The sequence below is a fragment of the Bufo bufo genome, chromosome 5 (assembly GCF_905171765.1).
Source record: "Bufo bufo chromosome 5, aBufBuf1.1, whole genome shotgun sequence".
Classification (NCBI taxonomy): Eukaryota; Metazoa; Chordata; class Amphibia; order Anura; family Bufonidae; genus Bufo; species Bufo bufo.
In genome coordinates this window covers 210,791,554-210,814,395 of record NC_053393.1, presented here as the reverse complement: position 1 = coordinate 210,814,395, position 22,842 = coordinate 210,791,554, and the positions used below count along the sequence as shown (strand labels likewise).

General features: G+C 44.1%; 1 protein-coding gene across 1 annotated transcript in view; it reads left to right on the top strand.

The window, feature by feature from the left end:
- The first annotated feature begins 402 nt into the window (after positions 1–402).
- The window catches only part of EGFR (epidermal growth factor receptor), a 210,698-nt gene continuing 188,258 nt past the window's right edge, over positions 403–22,842 (top strand). The window contains exon 1 of the mRNA XM_040433365.1: positions 403–790. Coding sequence (XP_040289299.1) covers positions 691–790 — 100 coding nt within the window. The 5' untranslated portion in view covers positions 403–690. The remainder of the gene's footprint in view (positions 791–22,842) is intronic.

Here is a 22,842-nt window from a genome sequence, read left to right as displayed (position 1 = left end):
ATCTTGATATTTGTGATTTTCCTAGTGATCACTGATAAAGTACAGCTGAGTTTGCTCCTGGACACATTGCTCATGATAGAGGCTGCGCTGATTTCCACAGCAACAAACACTTGAATAACAGATTCAGCACTGCTACATCCACACATCTGCTCCTGTGTGATGATTACCGTGCTCTGGATTTCTTCTCCGTGTGCAGCAGTTCCTGGAAAACAGACGGAACACGAGATCGCACTGACCTGTCATGTGACTTCCGGCAGTGGCCACTAGGTGGCGGTGTGAATCACCCAGCCGGGTGCTACTACGGTAGTACAAGTGCTCCAGCCGGGAGGGGGGGGGAGGATTTGGGAAGGGTAGTGGAATGGGACACACCCCTCTGTGATGTCACGATCCAGGCATGCCACATTCCCCTCGTATCGTGATCAGACAGGGAGACACGGACCCGGCTGAAACTGTCAAAAGTTTACCAACTCCAGGAGGATGGTGTGTGGGTAAGAAGGAGGCGACCGAGACTGCAGACAGGAGATCAGCCCCTCTCTGCTCTGGATCTTACCCCTGTCTCCAGGAATCTGTGATATCTGATGCACTGGATGTGAAGTTTACTTAACTATCGGGGATAATTGGAATAAGAAAAGATTTCCCCCAAGGATCTTGGGATTTCTGTGGACTTCTCACTGACAACCTGACAACAGGATGAAGAGACCTGGTCTGAGCCTGAGACACCTAGGAGCTGCTTTACTCCTAATCACCTTGTTTCCTTTCATGACTTGTGATACCAAAGACGACAGAGTTGGTAAGGACCTGTATGTATATACCTTGTACCCTACAGGCTATGCCACTGGCCTTAGGTGAGCGTGTCCCTTTAATTACCTGCGCCTTCACGTGACCGCCCGCTCCTTGGGAAGTCAAGGAAGGGGCAACAGGTGACTTTGTTCCTTCCTACAGATCAGATAACGGAGAAGTATACAGGAGGAAAGGAGACCCATTCTCTACGATGGGTGTGAAATGTAGGCGCATGGGGCACGTGTGTCCATGTGTCGCAGTCCTTCGAGAGAAACCGGAGCTTGGAGTCTGCTTCTTGGCATTTGAATGGATGCAGTTAGATGGTAGCATACGATGAAATTTATCAAGGTGGTGCACGACGTCCCTTTATCAGATCGTTAGTCCTTTGTCCCGTATTCTGAAATTGTTGCGCCACATTTTGGTGGAAAATTGCGCACAGAGAATGCACTGAATGACCCCTCTCCCCAAACTTGTGATAAGAGGGCTATAATAGAAGGTGCCCCATCAAAAAATGGCTAATCTTTTCTGCTAAAGTAGTCCTCCGACCGGTGTTAAAGGGGCGACTCAGTGGATATCATATCACCATCTATTAGGCTACATGCACACGACGGTATGTGTTTTGCGGTCCGCAAAAAAAAACGGATGACACCCGTATGCCACGTGTGTTTTTTTTTTTTTTTTTTTGTGGATCCATTGTAATAATGCCTAAAACAGACAAGAATAGGACATGTTATATTTTTTGCGGGGATACACAACGGACATACAGATGCGGATAGCACAGCATTTTTTGCGGACCCATTGAAACGAATGGGTCTGCATCCTATTGGCAAAAAAAAAAAAAAACGGAAAAGACACAGAAACCAAATACGTTTGTGTGCATGAGGCCTTATACTGTTGTTAGGACCCATTTACAGAAGCATCTCTGGTGGCACATTTCCTTTGACATGATGGCCGACTATAGATTGTATAACCGGTAGCCATTACCGTTCTGGTGAGCTATAGGCCTTATTCTACGTGATCATAGTATTATCGTATGAGCAGATCCACACGCAGAGCTCAATCCCATCGTTGTGGTTTAGGGGTGAATTCACACCTGGCAGATTTGTTGCAGACATCAAGTATTGGACATTGGAAAATTGTTCTAATCCGAGGCAAATTGTGCCATGTGTGATCATGACAGAAAAAGTGAATATGTGATGATTGGATGGTTCATGCTGCATATATGTAACATGGATTACACATGGGCGAGTCATAATATCCTTATAAAGCAAGTGAACCGGTCACCTCATTATAGTGCGGCACGTGGTGCGGTTTAATAATGACGCCTGTTTCTCTTATTGCCTGCATGTGTACGGACATGTGCACGGGAAGCTTCCCTGTCAGAGGCCATCATGGCCGGTATATACCCCTGGTGGGGACGTTATTGTAGGCCGGTGTGACACCGTGCCGCACGCCTTATATCAGGGTCCCTATTACAGCCCTGAGGAAGCTTTACTAAACTGAACTTAGAACGGTGACTATATAGTAGGCACCCTAGAATGCGGCCATGTTACGTAAATGTGAAATTGGCGTAACATGTTGGGATCCAACATTTTAAATTTTCATTTAGTAGTTGAACAGAAAGCAGGAAATACGATCTGTAAACGCGTCGTCACAAGTTTTTGTCAGAAGTCTCAGTTCATCATCAAATGTCTCAGACTGGTACAATGCGCCATTTGTAAAGACGCCAGTCAGACATGAGCCCCTACTGTAATGGATATCAGCACCACGTTTAAAGGAGACTGGGAAGGGTTAAGACTGGAAACCGTCTTCGTAAAGCTAAATTATAGAGCAGCGCATGAAGACACGTTGAGGCGGTATTTAGCTCATCTCTTTTCTAGGGGTGTGAACTGCATGGCTTTAAACATGCGTGTTATGTATCGTAAAAAACGGATAATGTGGCTTTGTGGATTATACGGTATTGTACATAAATGACAAAGGTGTGTGTACCATCATAAGTACAGCGCTTACACGTGCGTGCCCTATGAATAGAGCTGCGAATATCCACAAACCTCTCGGTAACATATGTGAGGTAAAGTAGTGATCATGGAGAAGGGGATTTTTCTAGACCTTCCTTCTGTCACAAATCCCGTTCAGTCATCCTGAAATGGATGAGAACAGTGAGCAATTGTATTTATCGTAACATATTCTTTGAGGGCCGTTATATGTAATTCTATCCAGTTCGCTTAAAGCAAACCTGTCGCCATGAAAATGAAGTGTAGTCTGATATATATGGGGTCATTTATCAAACTGGTGTAAAGTAGAACTGGCTTAGTTGCCCATAGGAACCAATCAGATTCCACCTTTCATTTACCAATGGAGCTCTGAAAAATGAAAGGTGGAATCTAATTGGTTGCTATGGGCAACTAAGCCAGTTTGATAAATGACCCCAATAGTATTATGGGAAAAGATTTAGTAAAACCCTACACATGCTCATTCTGGTTTGGAGTCCAGGAGGCTGTCCTATCAGTGATTGACGGCTATCTGTGTATGCACGGTCATAGAGGGAAGGCTGTCAATCACTGATAGGACCACCTCCTGGACTTCAAAGCCCAGAATGAGCAGGAATTTATAGGCATAAATTACAAGTTTTACTGAAGCTTCTTTTATAAAACTATATAACAATCTGCTCAGGACCATGACAGGTTCCCTTTAAGTTCCGAAGCCAGACAGGCCAGTGAAGAAGAGGATGATAGATGGAGTCTGGGTGTGAATTCTGCCCTCCTTATAAGATTAGCCAACCTGTGAACAGTTCTCACCATTACATAAGTCCTTCACTTTCTCCCCCTGTTCATTCCCTCTTATTGTCTGACACTGCGGTAAATCTTGAACTTTGCCAGAAGACCCTTGGCCAGGTGCCAGAGCTAAAGTAGCCACTCTTGCCATGTTGTAAAACTTCGAAGCATTTCCGTGACTGTGCAGTGGCAGAAACACACCTCTGTTGTGGGTGCTGAAGTCACGTTCCTGACCTGCAAGTTCCTACCTGCTTCCTACCTCGTATTGTCAGGGAGTTGACTCCAGCTGCTTATGTCCTGGCTCTGAGACAAAGCAGTTTTGAAGACACTTAAAACAGAAACTGAGCTAAACGCTTGACTGTGTTCTGGGATTTTGGTGTATTTATGTGTCTGTGCCAAGGAAGAACTGCTTAATGGCATGTGCCCACTTCTATATCCGAGACTGATTCTGAACCTTTCCATAAAGTAGCACCTGGCTAATTAATGTCTCAACAGTCCTGTTCTTCTACCTGTGTCTAGCATGTCTCTTTAGGCGTTCACACATAGACGTGGTGTGGCAGGGAACTTCTCCAGAAAAGAATTCCTAGAAGTGTATCTATGAAACATTTTTTCCCTATATATTGCTATACAGGATTCGAGTTCAATGTTCTCGGTAGGTCAATATGTTGCTCTTTGATCCAGGATCTAGAAGAACTCTGTCACGTGGTCAGGATTTGAGGTGAATTCCACACCATAATCCTCCTCAAATCTGCTAACATTCCACATCCAATGCATAGGATTTCTGTAACCTGTTCACATGCAGCTGAATTTTGTCCATGTCCTCGAAAAAAAACCTACATGAATATGTGCCTAGTTTCTGAGTTTTCCTGAATTTATGTTGTCTAGTTGTATAGAGAAGATGGCCCTACACGGGTTACTCCATTGGATGGTGATAATTCTCATGTAGATCCGTTATCCCGGCCCATTAGAATCCATTTTTATAAATGCAGATATGGCATTGGGGTTCATGTACAGTAAATCTAGACATGGTGGAATCTGTTGGCCAGGTTCTTGAATGCATGTTCTCCACTGTGGTAATTGTGGAGAACATGCAGAAACAAGCAGGATTATTTGGATTGAATTTTATCCATATGAGCTCCCGGTTGTATGTAGTTGCAGTACAGCATCTATACAACTCTATCAGCTCATATTATACCTTGTATGCCCTTGATTACATAAAAATGCCTAGAGAGGTGCCATGTTACATCAGAGGCATTCTTCCCTAGAATCAATGCTTTTACGGTCAATGCTGAGCCATATGGTGGCACACCGACTGCATAAGAAATAATAATAAGAAAATATATACATGTAGTCATCTAACGGATGATCTAATGTCCTGTGATGTCACTATGTACAGTGCTCATGATTGTTACTAGATAATACTACAATTCTCTAATGTTTCCTAGATCTGGTTAAAGTAAAAAAATGCATTGAATTTATGAAGTTGTCCAATTTGGGCTTCATTAAAGGGAACCTGTCCCCTGGATTTTGGGTATAGAGCTGAGGACATGGGCTGCTAGATCGCCGCTAGCACATCCGCAATATCCAGTCCCCATAGCTCTGTGTGCTTTTATTGTGTAAAAAAACAAACAACTTTATAGATATGTAAATGAGTCGTAGATAAGTCTTGTCTCCTCCATGAATGAGAGATGAGTCCAGCGTTCTCTGACTCTGAGCCCAGACACGCCCACTGTGAAGGAGCCCAGCACCGCCCCACATCTTCCGAATCTCCTCCTTGTTCCCCGACGTCACAAAGCTAGAGCGCCGTAATCTCGCGATGCGCGAGCTAGCGCATGCGCAGTTTGTTCCCTGAGGCTGATGCCAGCACTGGGAAGGAACACTATTCCGACACTGCGCATGTGCCAGCTCGCGCATCGCGAGATTACACCGCTCTAGCTTTGTGATGTCGGGGAGCAAGGAGGAGATTCGGAGTATGCGGGGCGGTGCTGGGCTCCTTCACAGTGGGCGTGGCTGGGCTCCGGAAACATTAGTAGCCTCATTTACATATCTATAAAATCTTTTTTTTTTACACAATAAAAGCACACAGAGCTATGGGGAATGGATATTGCAGATGTGCTAGCGGCGATCTAGCAGCCCATGTCCTCAGCTCTATACCCAAAATCCAGGTGACAGGTTCTCTTTAAGTTTTCTTGCATGGCAAGACCACTTAGGCTACTTTCACACCTGCGTTTGGTGCGGATCCGTCTGGTATCTGCACGGACGGATCCGCACCTATAATGCAAACGCTTGGATCCGTTCAGAACGGATCCGTTTGCATTACCATGAACAAAAAAAAACAAAAAATTTTTTTTTTTTTTTTGTTCATGATAATGCAAACGGATCCGTTCAGACTTTACATTGAAAGTCAATGGGGGACGGATCCGTTTGAAGATTGAGCCATATTGTGTCATCTTCAAACGGATCCGTCCCCATTGACTTACATTGTAAGTCTGGACGGATCCGTTTGCCTCCGCACGGCCAGGCGGACACCAGAACGCTGCAAGCTGCGTTCAGGTGTCCGCCTGCTGAGCGGAGCGGAGGACAAACGGTGCCAAACTGATGCATTCTGAGCGGATCCGCATCCACTCAGAATGCATTAGGGCCGGACGGATCCGTTCGGGGCCGCTTGTGAGAGCCTTCAAACGGAACTCACAAGCGGAGCCCCGAACGCTAGTGTGAAAGTAGCCTTACTGTTATCTCACATATATATATTCTTATTATTATAGCCAAATTTACCACCCTAACTCCTCCCACAGTTTTTACACTACATAGACAGTAATATACCGGAACGTGTCACCGAATGGTTCCCAAAATATCGAAGTTTTTGTGGTGAAATTGGTCCCATAGGAATGAATGGCAGAATGTTCAAAAGCTAGAGTGTGAGCTGAAAAATCAGGACATGATTTCTAAACTGCCACCACTCCCTCACTTTCAAGCCCACCTACACAAATCGGCTGCTAATATTTTTATAAATGTATGCTTTAATGTAACTGTGAAGCACTTTGGGCAACAACATTGCAATTAAATGTGCTCTATAAATAAATAAAAGTTGAAATGCATTTCTCACTCTATCAAGCTTGCCATGTGCACTTTTTAACCACCTCAGCCCCCAGTGCTTAAACACCCTGAAAGACCAGGCCACTTTTTACACTTCTGACCTACACTACTTTCACCGTTTATTGCTCGGTCATGCAACTTACCACCCAAATGAATTTTACCTCCTTTTCTTCTCACTAATAGAGCTTTCATTTGGTGGTATTTCATTGCTGCTGACATTTTTACTTTTTTTGTTATTAATCGAAATTTAACGATTTTTTTGCAAAAAAATGACATTTTTCACTTTCAGTTGTAAAATTTTGCAAAAAAAACGACATCCATATAGAAATTTTGCTCTAAATTTATAGTTCTACATGTCTTTGATAAAAAAAAAATGTTTGGGTAAAAAAAAAATGGTTTGGGTAAAAGTTATAGCGTTTACAAACTATGGTACAAAAATGTGAATTTCCGCTTTTTGAAGCAGCTCTGACTTTCTGAGCACCTGTCATGTTTCCTGAGGTTCTACAATGCCCAGACAGTACAAACACCCCACAAATGACCCCATTTCTGAAAGTACACACCCTAAGGTATTCGCTGATGGGCATAGTGAGTTCATAGAACTTTTTATTTTTTGTCACAAGTTAGCGGAAAATTATGATTTATTTATTTTTATTTTTTTTTCATACAAAGTCTCATATTCCACTAACTTGTGACAAAAAATAAAAAGTTCTATGAACTCACTATGCCCATCAGCGAATACCTTGGGGTCTCTTCTTTCCAAAATGGGGTCACTTGTGGGGTAGTTATACTGCCCTGGCATTCTAGGGGCCCAAATGTGTGGTAAGGAGTTTGAAATCAAATTCTGTAAAAAATTACCTGTGAAATCCGAAAGGTGCTCTTTGGAATATGGGCCCCTTTGCCCACCTAGGCTGCAAAAAAGTGTCACACATCTGGTATCTCCGTACTCAGGAGAAGGTGGGGAATGTGTTTTGGGGTGTCATTTTATATATACCCATGCTGGGTGAGAGAAATATCTTGGCAAAAGACAACTTTTCCCATTTTTTTATACAAAGTTGTCATTTGACCAAGATATTTATCTCACCCAGCATGGGTATATGTAAAAAGACACCCCAAAACACATTCCTCAACTTCTCCTGAGTACGGGGATACCAGATGTGTGACACTTTTTTGCAGCCTAGGTGGGCAAAGGGGCCCATATTCCAAAGAGCACCTTTCGGATTTCACTCCTCATTTTTTCCTGAATTTGATTTCAAACTCCTTACCACACATTTGGGCCCCTAGAATACCAGGGCAGTATAACTACCCCACAAGTGACCCCATTTTGGAAAGAAGACACCCCAAGGTATTCCGTGAGGGGCATGGCGAGTTCCTATAATTTTTTATTTTTTGTCACAAGTTAGTGGAAAATGATGATTTTTTTTTTTTTTTTTTTTTCATACAAAGTCTCATATTCCACAAACTTGTGACAAAAAATAAAAACTTCCATGAACTCACCATGCCCATCAGCGAATACCTTGGGGTCTCTTCTTTCCAAAATGGGGTCACTTGTGGGGTAGTTATACTGCCCTGGCATTCTAGGGGCCCAAATGTGTGGTAAGTAGGTAAATGACCTGTGAAATCTGAAAGGTGCTCTTTGGAATGTGGTCCCCTTTGCCCACCTAGGCTGCAAAAAAGTGTCACACATCTGGTATCTCTGTATTCAGGAGAAGTTGAGGAATGTGTTTTGGGGTGTCTTTTTACATATACCCATGCTGGGTGAGATAAATATCTTGGTCAAATGCCAACTTTGTATAAAAAAATGGGAAAAGTTGTCTTTTGCCAAGATATTTCTCTCACCCAGCATGGGTATATGTAAAATGACACCCCAAAACACATTCCCCAACTTCTCCCGATTACGGAGATACCAGATGTGTGACACTTTTTTGCAGCCTAGGTGGGCAAAGGGGCCCATATTCAAAAGAGCACCTTTCGGATTTCACAGGTCATTTTTTACAGAATTTGATTTCAAACTCCTTACCACACATTTGGGCCCCTAGAATGCCAGGGCAGTATAACTACCCCACAAGTGACCCCATTTTGGAAAGAAGAGACCCCAAGGTATTCGCTGATGGGCATAGTGAGTTCATGGAACTTTTTATTTTTTGTCACAAGTTAGTGGAATATGAGACTTTGTATGAAAAAAAAAAAAAAAAAAAAAATAAGCATTTTCCACTAACTTGTGACAAAAAATAAAAAATTCTAGGAACTCGCCATGCCCCTCACTGAATACCTTGGGGTGTCTTCTTTCCAAAATGGGGTCACTTGTGGGGTAGTTATACTGCCCTGGCATTTTCCAGGGGCCCTAATGTGTGGTAAGTAGGTAAATGACCTGTGAAATCCTAAAGGTGCTCTTTGGAATATGGGCCCCTTTGCCCACCTAGGCTGCAAAAAAGTGTCACACATGTGGTATCGCCGTATTCAGGAGAAGTTGGGGAATGTGTTTTGGGGTGTCATTTTACATATACCCATGCTGGGTGAGAGAAATATCTTGGCAAAAGACAACTTTTCCCATTTTTTTATACAAAGTTGGCATTTGACCAAGATATTTCTCTCACCCAGCATGGGTATATGTAAAATGACACCCCAAAACACATTCCCCAACTTCTCCTGAGTACGGCGATACCAGATGTGTGACACTTTTTTGCAGCCTAGATGCGCAAAGGTGCCCAAATTCCTTTTAGGAGGGCATTTTTAGACATTTGGATACCAGACTTCTTCTCACGCTTTGGGGCCCCTAGAATGCCAGGGCAGTATAAATACCCCACATGTGACCCCATTTTGGAAAGAAGACACCCCAAGGTATTCAATGAGGGGCATGGCGAGTTCATAGAAATTTTTTTTTTTTGGCACAAGTTAGCGGAAATTGATATTTTTAATTTTTTTCTCACAAAGTCTCCCGTTCCGCTAACTTGGGACAAAAATTTCAATCTTTCATGGACTCAATATGCCCCTCACGGAATACCTGGGGGTGTCTTCTTTCCGAAATGGGGTCACATGTGGGGTATTTATACTGCCCTGGCATTCTAGGGGCCCTAAAGCGTGAGAAGAAGTCTGGAATATAAATGTCTAAAAAATTTTACGCATTTGGATTCCGTGAGGGGTATGGTGAGTTCATGTGAGATTTTATTTTTTGACACAAGTTAGTGGAATATGAGACTTTGTAAGAAAAAAAAAAAATAATTCCGCTAACTTGGGCCAAAAAAATATCTGAATGGAGCCTTACAGAGGGGTGATCAATGACAGGGGGGGTGATCAATGACAGGGGGGTTGATCAATGACAGGGGGGTTGATCAATGACAGGGGGGTGATCAGGGAGTCTATATGGGGTGATCACCACAGTCATTGATCATGCCCCTGTAAGGCTTCATTCAGACGTCCGGATGCGTTTTGCGGATCCGATCCATCTATCAGTGGATCCGTAAAAATCATGCGGATGTCTGAATGGAGCTTTACAGGGGGGTAATCAATGACAGGGGGGTAATCAATGACAGGGGGGTGATCAGGGAGTCTATATGGGGTGATCACCACAGTCATTGATCACGCCCCTGTAAGGCTTCATTTAGACGTCCGGATGCGTTTTGCGGATCCGATCCATCTATCAGTGCATCCGTAAAAATCATGCGGACATCTGAATGGAGCTTTACAGGGGGGTAATCAATGACAGGGGGGTAATCAATGACAGGGGGGTGATCAGGGAGTCTATATGGGGTGATCACCACAGTCATTGATCATGCCCCTGTAAGGCTTCATTCAGACGTCCGGATGCGTTTTGCGGATCGGATCCATCTATCAGTGCATCCGTAAAAATCATGCGGACATCTGAATGGAGCTTTACAGGGGGGTGATCAGGGAGTCTATATGGGGTGATCACCACAGTCATTGATCATGCCCCTGTAAGGCTTCATTCAGACGTCCGGATGCGTTTTGCGGATCGGATCCATCTATCAGTGCATCCGTAAAAATCATGCGGACATCTGAATGGAGCTTTACAGGGGGGTGATCAGGGAGTCTATATGGGGTGATCACCACAGTCATTGATCATGCCCCTGTAAGGCTTCATTCAGACGTCCGGATGCGTTTTGCGGATCGGATCCATCTATCAGTGCATCCGTAAAAATCATGCGGACATCTGAATGGAGCTTTACAGGGGGGTGATCAGGGAGTCTATATGGGGTGATCACCACAGTCATTGATCATGCCCCTGTAAGGCTTCATTCAGACGTCCGGATGCGTTTTGCGGATCGGATCCATCTATCAGTGCATCCGTAAAAATCATGCGGACATCTGAATGGAGCTTTACAGGGGGGTGATCAGGGAGTCTATATGGGGTGATCACCACAGTCATTGATCACGCCCCTGTAAGGCTTCATTCAGACGTCCGGATGCGTTTTGCGGATCCGATCCATCTATCAGTGGATCCGTAAAAATCATGCGGACGTCTGAATGGAGCTTTACAGGGGTTGATCAATGACAGGGGTGTAATCAATGACAGGGGGGGTGATCAGGGAGTCTATATGGGGTGATAACCACAGTCATTGATCACGCCCCTGTAAGGCTTCATTCAGACGTCCGGATGCGTTTTGCGGATCCGATCCATCTATCAGTGGATCCGTAAAAATCATGCGGACATCTGAATGGAGCTTTACAGGGGGGTAATCAATGACAGGGGGGTGATCAATGACAGGGGGGTGATCAGGGAGTCTATATGGGGTGATCAGGGGTGATCAGGGGCTAATAAGGGGTTAATAAGTGACGGGGGGGGGGTGTAGTGTAGTGTAGTGGTGCTTGGTGGGACTTTACTGAGCTACCTGTGTCCTCTGGTGGTCGATCCAAACAAATGGGACCACCAGAGGACCAGGTAGCAGGTATATTAGACGCTGTTATCAAAACAGCGTCTAATATACCTGTTAGGGGTTAAAAAAAACACATCTCCAGCCTGCCAGCGAACGATCGCCGCTGGCAGGCTGGAGATCAACTCTCTTACCTTCCGTTCCTGTGAGCGCGCGCGCCTGTGTGCGCGCGTTCACAGGAAATCTCGCGTCTCGCGAGAGGACGCGCCGGCGCGTCCAGGAGGAATGAATCAACCACCTCCAGGACGCGTCTGTGCGTACAGCCGTCCGGAGGTGGTTAAAGGGCTTCTGTCACCCCACCAAACTTTTTTTTTTTTTTGTGTACTTATAATCCCTATCCTGCCATATTGCCATACATTATGTTATTAATAATTTTCGTTCAGTAGATTTAGCAAAAAACTTACTTTTATGATATGCTAATTACCTTTCTACCAGCAAGTAGGGTGTCTACTTGCTGGTAGCAGCCGCAGAAAACCGCCCCCTCCTTCTGTTGATTGACAGGGCCAGCCGCGATCTCCTCCTCCGGCCAGCCCTGTCAGCATTTCAAAAATCGCGCGCCTGTGTTGATTCGGCGCAGGCGCTCTGAGATAAGGAGGGTAGCCTCCTCAGCACTCCCTCAGTGCGCCTGCGCCGATGACGTCTTCTCTTTCGGTGATGTCATCGGCGCAGGCGCACTGAGGGAGTGCTGAGGAGGCGAGCCTCCTTATCTCAGAGCGCCTGCGCCGAATCAACAAAGGCGCACGATTTTTGAAATGCTGACAGGGCTGGCCGGAGGAGGAGATCGCGGCTGGCCCTGTCAATCAACAGAAGGAGGGGATGGTTTTCTGCGGCTGCTACCAGCAAGTAGACGTCCTACTTGCTGGTAGAAAGGTAATTAGCATATCATAAAAGTAAGTTTTTTGCTAAATCTACTGAACGAAAATTATTAATAACATAATGTATGGCAATATCGCAGTATAGGGATTATAAGTACACAAAAAAAAAATATGAGTTTAGTGGGGTGACAGAAGCCCTTTAAATTTGATCTATCAATTGGTTAGTGTAATGTCTACTATCTTTACTCACTCCAAACACTCCGCACAGTTACTCTGCCCAGTCCATAAAGTTACTCTGCCCAGTCCAATCTTTCCACAGTTACTCCAGCCACTCCACCCAGTTACTCCGCCCACTCCAGTTGTAGACTACTGGTGGAGGCAAGAACACTTCACACAATTTCCCCAGAAATTGTAGCTTTTCTAGTTCACATTGTTCTTTCCATTGTTCTCCTTTGTTATTGGAATTGGTGGATCTATTACATGATGGATACAAAAGATGCTGATAGACCCCAATGGTGCCTATGAAGTTTTCATCATGGAGGCTTACTTGTCTAGAGAAACATGAGCCCCAACGCAGATGTAAATAAAGCATTATATAGTTTTGATATTGTCTTTATATATACTGTATATAATTCACTAATACTTCTTTGCATCATGCATATTTTAATTTAGCCCATATCCTTTAAAAATGGTGAATTCTAAGCATCATGTAACCTTGTGTATGCTGCATGGGCGATCAGAATGGTCACCAGTGCCTGTTATGGCTAGCTATGTGCTTCCTACACCCTGCAATGAAATATATGTTTATGTTTGCGTTAGAAATTTGTTAAAATTTTCATTAATGTAGATTAGACTTGTGGTTTGGTCAGAATTGCTCATTCATTTATTATAGAATTTACCGGGAAGGAGACCACAGGTATTTCCTCCTTACTTGACCGCACCATCATGGGATGAAATTAGCTTGAAGTATTTATAGTTTTTTTTTGTCGTTGTTGTTGTTTTTGGAGGCAGAGGGTATGGAGCTGTATTTTTTGCTAATTTTGCAAAGAGAGGGCATGTTTGGACTGGTGATTTTCTGAAGTGATCTGGGAACTATGCTTCCTTTTTCCGTTAGCGGAATTACATAGAAACAAGCTGCTTCTTGCACCTTCAGCTCCGTTTAGTCATCTTTGATGTATTAGGCTCATCAGCACATATACATCAAAGTATCACAGGAGCAAAGCTAAATCTGTGCAACCCAGCAGTAAGTGCTATAGGAATGCAAAATCATGCAGGGGAATATCTAAGGCTACGTCTACACGACGACATTTATCATCCCGCGACAGATAGGGCACAACTACACTGCAACATTTGTTGCGCGACATTTTGTTGCACCAATGTTGCGCGACAATTTTTATAATGGCAGTCTATGGTGTCGCACTGCAACATGCGACATGCTGCGACTGCGACACAACAGTCGCAGAAAAAATCCATTTCGAATGTAGACGTAGCCTAAGAAGGTCCAGAGGTATCTTTAACCCATATATCTTGGTGCCTGAGGGTGCCACAGCAGAACCAAATAACACCGTTAATACTTGGTAAATGGTGGTGAGGATTTAGGACCAAGAGCTCTAAGTTACACCTCTGACGTGTGAGCCTTGTAGGATTTACTTCAGTTCTAGTGTCCTGGATTCATAGATTTTCCTCCAACCTATTACTAAGGGAATATTTTTGGTCTGCACACAAATCTATAGGACTATTAACACCAACGTTTTTTGGCACGAATCAAGGGTGTGTGATGACAAACTCAGAGCAGGTCCTATCTTTGGTCATGTGTCACGGAACAGGGACCTGGAGACAATAGCCTCCAGTGACCGCCGAGTTTGTGTCCGACACAGGCATATGGACCTGAATTTTTAACACCAAATCCCGTCTTCCATGTTATTTGTACAGTATGTTTCTGGTGGCTTTTTGTGTAATCTTTCTACAGACAGTGTGTAAAGGTGAATCCCATCCCTGAGCCGATCAGCAGAGCGTTAAGTGGCTGTATGTGCCCTGCAGCCTAGCACATTCCTTCCTGCAGCATACCATGTCAAGTGAGCTGATGACCCTTCTCCAAAGTTACTATATAAAGGTACAAGGAAAACACCTCCACATGCTGGGTCTTTTCCGACTAAGGCTACTTTCACACTGGCGTTTTGGCTTTCCGTTTCTGAGTTCCGTTCAGGGCTCTCACAAGCGGTCCAAAACGGATCAGTTTTGCCCTAATGCATTCTGAATGGATAGGGATCCGCTCAGATTGCATCAGTTTGCCTCCGATCCGTCTCCATTCCGCTTTGGAGGCTGACACCAAAACGTTGCTTGCAGCGTTTTGGTGTCCTTCTGACGAAACTGAGCCAAACGGATCCGCTCTGACACACAATGTAAGTCAATGGGGACGGATCAGTTTTCTATGACACAATCTGGCACAATAGAAAACGGATCCGTCCTCCATTGACTTTTAATGGTGTTCAAGACGGATCCGTTTTGGCTATGTGACAGATAATACAAACGGATCCGTTCTGAACAGATGCAGACGGTTGTATTATCTGAACGGATCCGACTGTGCAGATCCATGAAGGATCCGCACCAAACGCGAGTGTGAAAGTAACCTAACTGAATTTTTCACTTTAAAAATGTCCAAAATGCTAATTAGTCTTAAGACTGGGCGCGGATCACTTTTTGAAGCCAACACTCTGCTTCGGGACTGGTTCTTTGCCCCATATGAGGTAAACATATCTATGCCTTTGAAGGACCACATTGTAGTAAAAGAGGGAACCCTTTTGAGGGTAGGAAAATGGCAAGACAGGCCTAAAACTGCCCCCAAAATCCACATTTAACTGATGCAATAGACAACTGATGAACTTCTAGTCTGTACATGGTCTGCACATAAGTCCGTACTCGTAGACGTAATCTACTCCCTTGATCCTGCTCTTTTTATTACATCTATATTCAACCCTTTGAGTTCACCCCTTCAATCATTTCATGGCTGCTTACCTCTCTTTATGTCTTACATGTGGGTGAGGGGAAGCTAATTATATATGTCATCTTTCTTTGATTGATGGCTTTTATTGCACTGGTAAAACTGAGCCTATAAATGCACTTTCCCAGAGAAGCCATGTAGAAAGGAAAGGTGCGACACGCATAGGACAGTCTCATATTCCGGAAGGATTAGTGCTTACTAGTAATGTCAGGAGTACCAGTATAATTAACCCCCCCCCCCCCCCCATCCATAGTCTTATTTGCCTGAATAGGCATGTACGTGGTATAGACCAATTATACTTCCTAAAATGCCCAAAAAGCCCCTATTGTTTTGGAGACTGTATTTTAAAGGGGTTCTTGGGAAGGATTTAAAATAACTACAGGCAAACTGTCCTAAAATGTGAGCAGTGCTGGACTAGGATTATTTGGGCCCCCTAGAGGAAATTATTCTCGGGGTCCCACCCCCATATCATCAATAAAATCTAGTAGTTTTTCATTCAAAGAACTAGACCCTAGTGGCAAGTGACTTGGTCCAAAGGCAGCTCTAAATGTTTTTTATTTCTCCTGGACCTGGTATCACAGTTGGGGCCCACCAGAGAATCCTCTTCCACTTGGAGATCTCCATAGGGGGTGAGGGGGGCATTGCCTCACTTCACACTGTGCTCTGGCACTTGCATATGCTACACATTGGTGAGTGTTCCTGTTAGGCTGCTCAGCCTGACCGCATACCGCACATAGGATAGCTCCATTACTATTGTAAGCATAATGTATAGCAAGACCCCATCCCCTTACTCCCCTGGGAAGCTCTGCAAATGGAGACAACCAGTCCTGCTCACTTTCGAGGACAGTTTGCTTGGAGAATCCCTTTAAGTATTGAAAATAGGACAAATATTGGTGAAGTTTCCACTTTTTTCCAGGTAAAAATGTTTTCTTTGCAATTGGTATTAATTTTTTCTTCCACATTTTTTCTGGCAACCACCGAGAGAAGAATAAATGAGATATGGGTGACAATAACCTGCACTGGTCAGCTCGAGGGTGGTGAAAAATGCTGCTTTTTTTCCTGGATTGTTAACCCCAGCTGTGCCATCCATACATAGCTATGCTGGTTGCATTACATAACATGACAATACATAACAATATATTACATGAAAAACCATTTGCAGATAGCCCCTGCTCTGCGGTACTTCAGTAGCATGTGTATCATATTGCTTCCAAGGGAGAGCATCTCTGTTGGGTGGCGCTGTAAAGAAGCGCTCTATAGTGGCCCACCTAATGCCTACAACGCCATCGGAGGGATTGACTGAGACTCCATGTGCCTCCACAAAGGCTGCGTGCACACGGCGCTGTCACATAATCTGCATCAACACTTTGGCAAAGGACTTTAATAAAGCAGATGTTTCTGGTTATTGTCTATCCGACTTTATTTCACAATGTTTCGGAGCTCCCCAAAATATTATCTCCATCTTCCATCTAGTGCCTGCTGCCAACAAGATTGAAAGGGAGACCAATTAACTATTAATTGGCGCTGCCCCTGTGTGTTCTTCTTTTTTTTTTTTTTTTTTTGTATCCAAGCTGCTCTAATTATGAAGCCAATGAATTATTCATAAGAGCGACCAGTGTGATACAGTATATTAACAGCACCAGCCAAGTGCTCAAAGAGCAAGTTCTGTTCTTCAGAATGATTGCTCAAGGTTGTCCATAGGAAGTGAAAGAATAACTTTGTTATCTCTCACTTCACTTTGTTGTTCAGGTTGTTTGGAGGTAGAAATGTTCTTTGCGGTTCTCTGACTTTGTTTTCATAGGAAAGTGCTCATTTCAATGCCCTGTATACACAACAGCAGCCGTCAGCCTACACGCAGATACAGCGACCCTTTCCGTCCAATGCCGTTTCGACATGCAGAACTGAACAGAGCTGTCAGGGCTGCGGCACTGTTTGCGGAATACAATGCAGACAAATATGTTATCTTAATATAACCCATGGCCTGTTCCACATGGCCACCCACAAAGCTAAATTATTAATCTTGTCCTTTTCTGTTTGCATATAAAGTAACGCAGTGGAGCTTCTTCCATCAGGTTGTTTTATGCAGAGGTATTCACCACATTATAAATCCAATGACAAGGCGGTTTTATTTATTCTGCTATTAAACAGCCCCAGTTTGTCTCTGATGCTGAAAAAACACCTTCCAGCTACTGCATACATTTCCAGAAAATATTGTCTGGTGCATACATCGAAACTAGGCAACAGCAAAGAACAAAAATTTACGGTATACCAAATAATGTCATATAAATAGAACACAAAACAGGCCTCAAAAGCGTATTTCCTGTTATTTGGAACATTTTGGCTAGAATGGAATCTTGAAACACTAAGCTACCTTTATTTAAAATTGTTAAATTAAAGGAGTTCTCCTGAGGATAGGTCATCAATATCCGATCGGCCGATCGGCTGTATGAGGAGACGGCGCGCGCAGTGTGCACGTGCCGACTTCCATCTCTCTTCCTGCTTTGACATAGACATAGCAGCAGCAGGAAGAGAGAAGGAAGACGGCACGTGTGCACTGCGCGCGCCGTCTCCTCATACAGCTGATCGGCGGGCGTGCCGGGTGTCAGGCCCCCGCCGATCTGATATTGATGACCTATCTTGAGGATAGGTCATCAATATAGGAGAGCCCGGAGAACCCCTTTTAAAAACTTGCATGTGGGCTGTCATGTGGACATTTATATGTCTAAAGAGGTGTGCCTTTACAATGTGTATTATTCCCAGTAGACACAGAAGGTGCAGGGAATTGACTACTAACATAGAACACAAAGAGTGGCAGAAATAGAGGAAAAGTCAGAATATAATTGTATGCAAGTTAGTTAATTAGGAAAAATAGCCAGTACCTGGTTTAATAACTCGCTATGGTTGCAGATTATTGTCACTAGAACCAGGGGCGGACTGGCTATAGACCCACCAGGGAAATTACATGGTGGGCCAATGTCCAGGAGGCCGTCCAAGCCCTCCTCATGTCTCCCGAATGGGTACATAATGATCCAATACTCTCAGCATTAATTTTGGAGAATCGGGTACTTATGCACCTGGCCGGTGGCACTGTGTTATTTGGCTTTACTGAGCTAGTATTTTGTGCTGTACTGTGGTATTTAGTTCTGCTAGGGTGGTATTTTGTGCTGCACTATGGTATTTGGTTCTGCTAGGGTGGTACTTTGTGCTGCACTATGGTATTGTAGGGCCCGCCTACTTGTTATGTCCCGCCTTCTGTCAGTTTAGACCTGCTTACAACATGGGGCCACTTTTAGATTGTTCTCCAGACCCGCTTTTAGTTCCTAGTCCATCCCTGCAAGTTACAGACCTAATTCCAGGGGCTCCACTCTCCATTCCAAGGACAAGAATGTTTATCAGCACATGTAAAGATTTATTATGCTTAAAGAGGTTGTCTGGTTTGTACAATACATTTTCTACTCTTCTTCTACAATTCTTAAAGGGTTTTTCTAGTAAAAAAAGATTTTTTTAACACGTTCCTGTAACATGGCCTCTGGAACAAAAGATCCTACTAACCTGCTCCATGCCTCTCTGGTCCTGCGTGCTGCCTCTGCGCTCTCCATCTTCCGATCCCGGCACTAATTACATCCTGCTGACCATGGACATTGTCACATGAACTGCTCCAGTCAATGACTTGCTTCAGTGGTGACCTACTGCTTGTGGTCACTTCACTGCTGAAGCCAGTCATTGGCCGGAGCGATGCATGTGACCATGCCCATAGCTAGCCGAATGTACCAGAAGGTGGAGTGAGTGTAGGCAGTGTGGATCACCATAGCAGCATGGAGCAGGTAAGTTTAAATCTTCAGTTTCAAGGGCCATGCTGCACGAAATTGTTAAAAAATATTTTTTATCGGAACTCCCCCCTCCATTTTCAGGGGGACTGGTGAGTCATCCCCAAACCCCAACCCCCCCCCCCCCCACCTCACCACCACCATCATCAGAGAAGGATCAGGTGATTGGAATTTCAGCACCCAATCCTGTATTCCTGGGAGATAGGCCACCATCAGAGGTGTCCAGGGCTGGGACAAGGCCATTTGGTGCCCAGGGCGAAGATGGCAAACTGCGCCCCCCCCCCCCCCCCCCCCCCCCCCCGTTTTTAAGAAAGAATCAATGTTGTTTCAAAACAAGAATATACTTAAAGCAATAGAACAAAGGACTGTGGGACTTTGAAAGTCACAGACACTATAAAGTTCCCCCCCATCATCATGTGCCAGTATAAAGTCCCCCCCATCATCATGTGCCAGTTTTGTAATAAGCCCCCCCAATGTGCCAGTAACACTATTGTAAAAAAAAACAAAAAAAAAACACTTATACTTACCTAAGTGTCAGCGATGCGATGCAGCCTCTTCCTGTGTCCCACTCTGTAATGTAAGGCTCAGGCGGCACGATGACGTCATTGCGCCGGCCTCTGATAGGCTGCCGGCCTAGTGCCTGCAGCCAGGGGCGTACATAAAAATCACTGGGCCCCATAGCAGGAATCTAAATTGGGCCCCCATTCCCCTTTTATAGCCCCTCCCTTTGTTCCATGAACTATTCTTGCTGCTGCGTTTTATAATTTATGCCATCAGGGCCGGAATGGGATTACAAAACAGCCCTGGCACACAAAAGAGGTATAATAGATGCAGATGTATATTATATACAGCAGTGTACAGTTATGTGAGGTACGCGGTATAATAGATGCAGTGTGTACAGGTATATAGTATATTCCCTAGTGTTCTGATATGTGAGGTACAGGGTATAATAGATGCAGTGTGTACAGGTATATAGTATATACAGCAGTGTACTGATATGTGAGGTACGGGGTATAATATATGCAGTGTATACAGTATATACAGTAGTGTAATATGTGAGGTACGAGGTATAATAGATGCAGTGTGTACAGGTATATAGTAAATACAGCAGTGTATTGACACCTCGTACCTCACATATCAGTACACTGCTGTATATACTATATATCTGTACACACTGCATCTATTATACCTCGTACCTCACATATAGTATATACAGAAGTGTACTGATATCTGTACACACAGCATCTATTATACCTCATACCTCACATATCAGTGCACTGCGGTATATACTATATATCTGTACATATTGCATGTATAATACTGTGTAATATATGCAGTGTGCATGTATGTGTGTGTGTATGTATGTATATATATATATATATATATATATATATATATATACAGAGCAGTGTATTGATGTGACACATAGAAGGTATAATACTGTAGATGCAGTGTTTATAGAAATATGTGGTCAGTTATGCATTATAGTCACTGTGAGGTACATGAGGTAGTGGTAACTGTCTGAAGTAGTATACATGAGTGAGCAATGAGTAAAAACAGGGCATGGAGGGGGGGGGGGTAAATGATGAAAAGTGGAGGACCTCCTCTTACCTCTCCATTCCAGTCTGTATGGATCAATACAGAGCTGCTTGTGAACTTTTAATACTTGCTGTTAGGGGTTGAAGGACCTGTGATGATGTCATCACAGGTCCTGGCAGATGTACCTTTGAAACCTAGGAACTACACCATTTTTGGTGCAGTTCCTTTGCTAGATTCTGCAGGACCTGTGATGTTGAAGATGATGTCATCACAGGTCCTGGCAGATGCACTGTTCTAACCTGGGAACTACACTTTACACTGTGCAGTTCCCTTACAGGACCTGTGATGACATCATCAAAGGTCCTTTAGCTTTAGAAAGGTAAACAGGAGTAATTAGGGGGCGGGGCCTCTCCTCCACTTCGGTGCCTGCCTGCAGCCTATCAGAGGAAAGGGAAGGGACACGCCTCTCCCTCCCCTGCACCTCCGCTGGCACAGACAGTTTACAATGAAGATGAGCGCAATGGAAGCGCTCATCTCCCTGTGCCCGGCGGCGGCTGCTCACTTGGGGGGGGGGGTCATTTTAGTTGGGGGGGCACATGGGGGGGCACAGCATGATGTAGGGGGGGCCGTGGCCCCCCCCTGGCGACGCCACTGCTGCTGGCACTTCACCTGCGCCCCTCTCCTGTCCGCAAATGGTAGCGCCCAGGGCACCCGCTCCTTCGGCCCCTGCCTTGTACCGGCCCTGGAGGTGTCTAGCAGCAGCTTTCTCCACTCTCCCTATTGAGAACACATGCATGCTTGGCAGAACTGTATGTGTATAGGGAAGTCGTCTTAAGCGTTCGGCCGACATCTGTCTGTCATTAGGGGAGCAGAGAGCAACTTCAAAGGGTCCTGACATATCTGTGTAGTAAATGTACAGCTTGTGTAATACTTTGTTTCTCCCGTGGTGGCACTGCAGGAAAATTGAACACTTGTTGCCAGGTTCCTCCATAGATCACAGCTGATTGCTGGAAAGAGACTTTGTAACATAAAGTGATTATGAGATAAATGAGTGAGAATTATGGATTTTTAAGCTTTTTCTTTTAGTATTCTGTGTTAATTCAGCCATGTAATTACCCACCTACAAACATCGGTGACAGTATGAGGCCTGAAATACACTCATGTAAATGAGGCCTTTGATGGTATCCACTCTCCCGACCTTCTTTTTACATTAGAAGACGCTTCGTTTTTTTTTTTTTCCTTCCTTCACAAAATGGCATGAATATAACTTGTAAAATACAAGTTTCAGCAGCCCCTGTATTTAACCATCACAGTTAATAATTTTCAGCGTGCCAGACTTTCGTCTATTCTCATTGTTCTCTGTTAGAACAAAAGCGTGTTACCATGGTTACTCCCCATCATAGGATTAGATGCAGGTTTTGAACTCCTGATGAAGAGCAAAGATGTCTTAATGTTCTTAATTATGATTAGTATAATGCTTCCAGCTATTGTTTCATTGTCTTGATTAACCAGTCACTTGCCAGCTGGAGCCGTTCATATATTTACAGTATTTACGGATAGTACTAGTAGGTCCTTCAGAATTTTAATGTCAAAAACTATAACACCAAAAACTATAACACTTTTATGGACCAGTAGACTTAAGCAGATTGTGCAGCTCAAATTGTTCAAAGGCCCAAGTAAAGTATATTGATTGCTCTTTTGATTCCCAGTTCATCATAAACATTAGATTAATGTTTGCTGAAACTGCCATTTTAGCGGATCGGCCGACCACCTAGTGTGTATTAGGACCTCCCAATCCTTCCAAAATGGCAGATGTTGGCGGAGATAAGAATTGGATTCAGAATACATGAACGCCAAGCTAAGTGTGCATGTGTATGGAGCAGTCAGGAGACACAGCAGTGGGGGAATGGATGTTCAGAGGAAAGCTATCTAAAATGTATGGCCAGCTTAATTCCACTAAGAACCCATTTCATAGTTACATAGTTGATACGGTTGAAAAAAGACATAAGTCCATCAAGTTCAACCAAGGGAAAGGTGGGGACGCGAATCCCAGAAGGATTCATGTTTTTGTTCCACCTGACTCTATCATGCCTAATGAAGGTGACTATTAAAGCAGTGTGA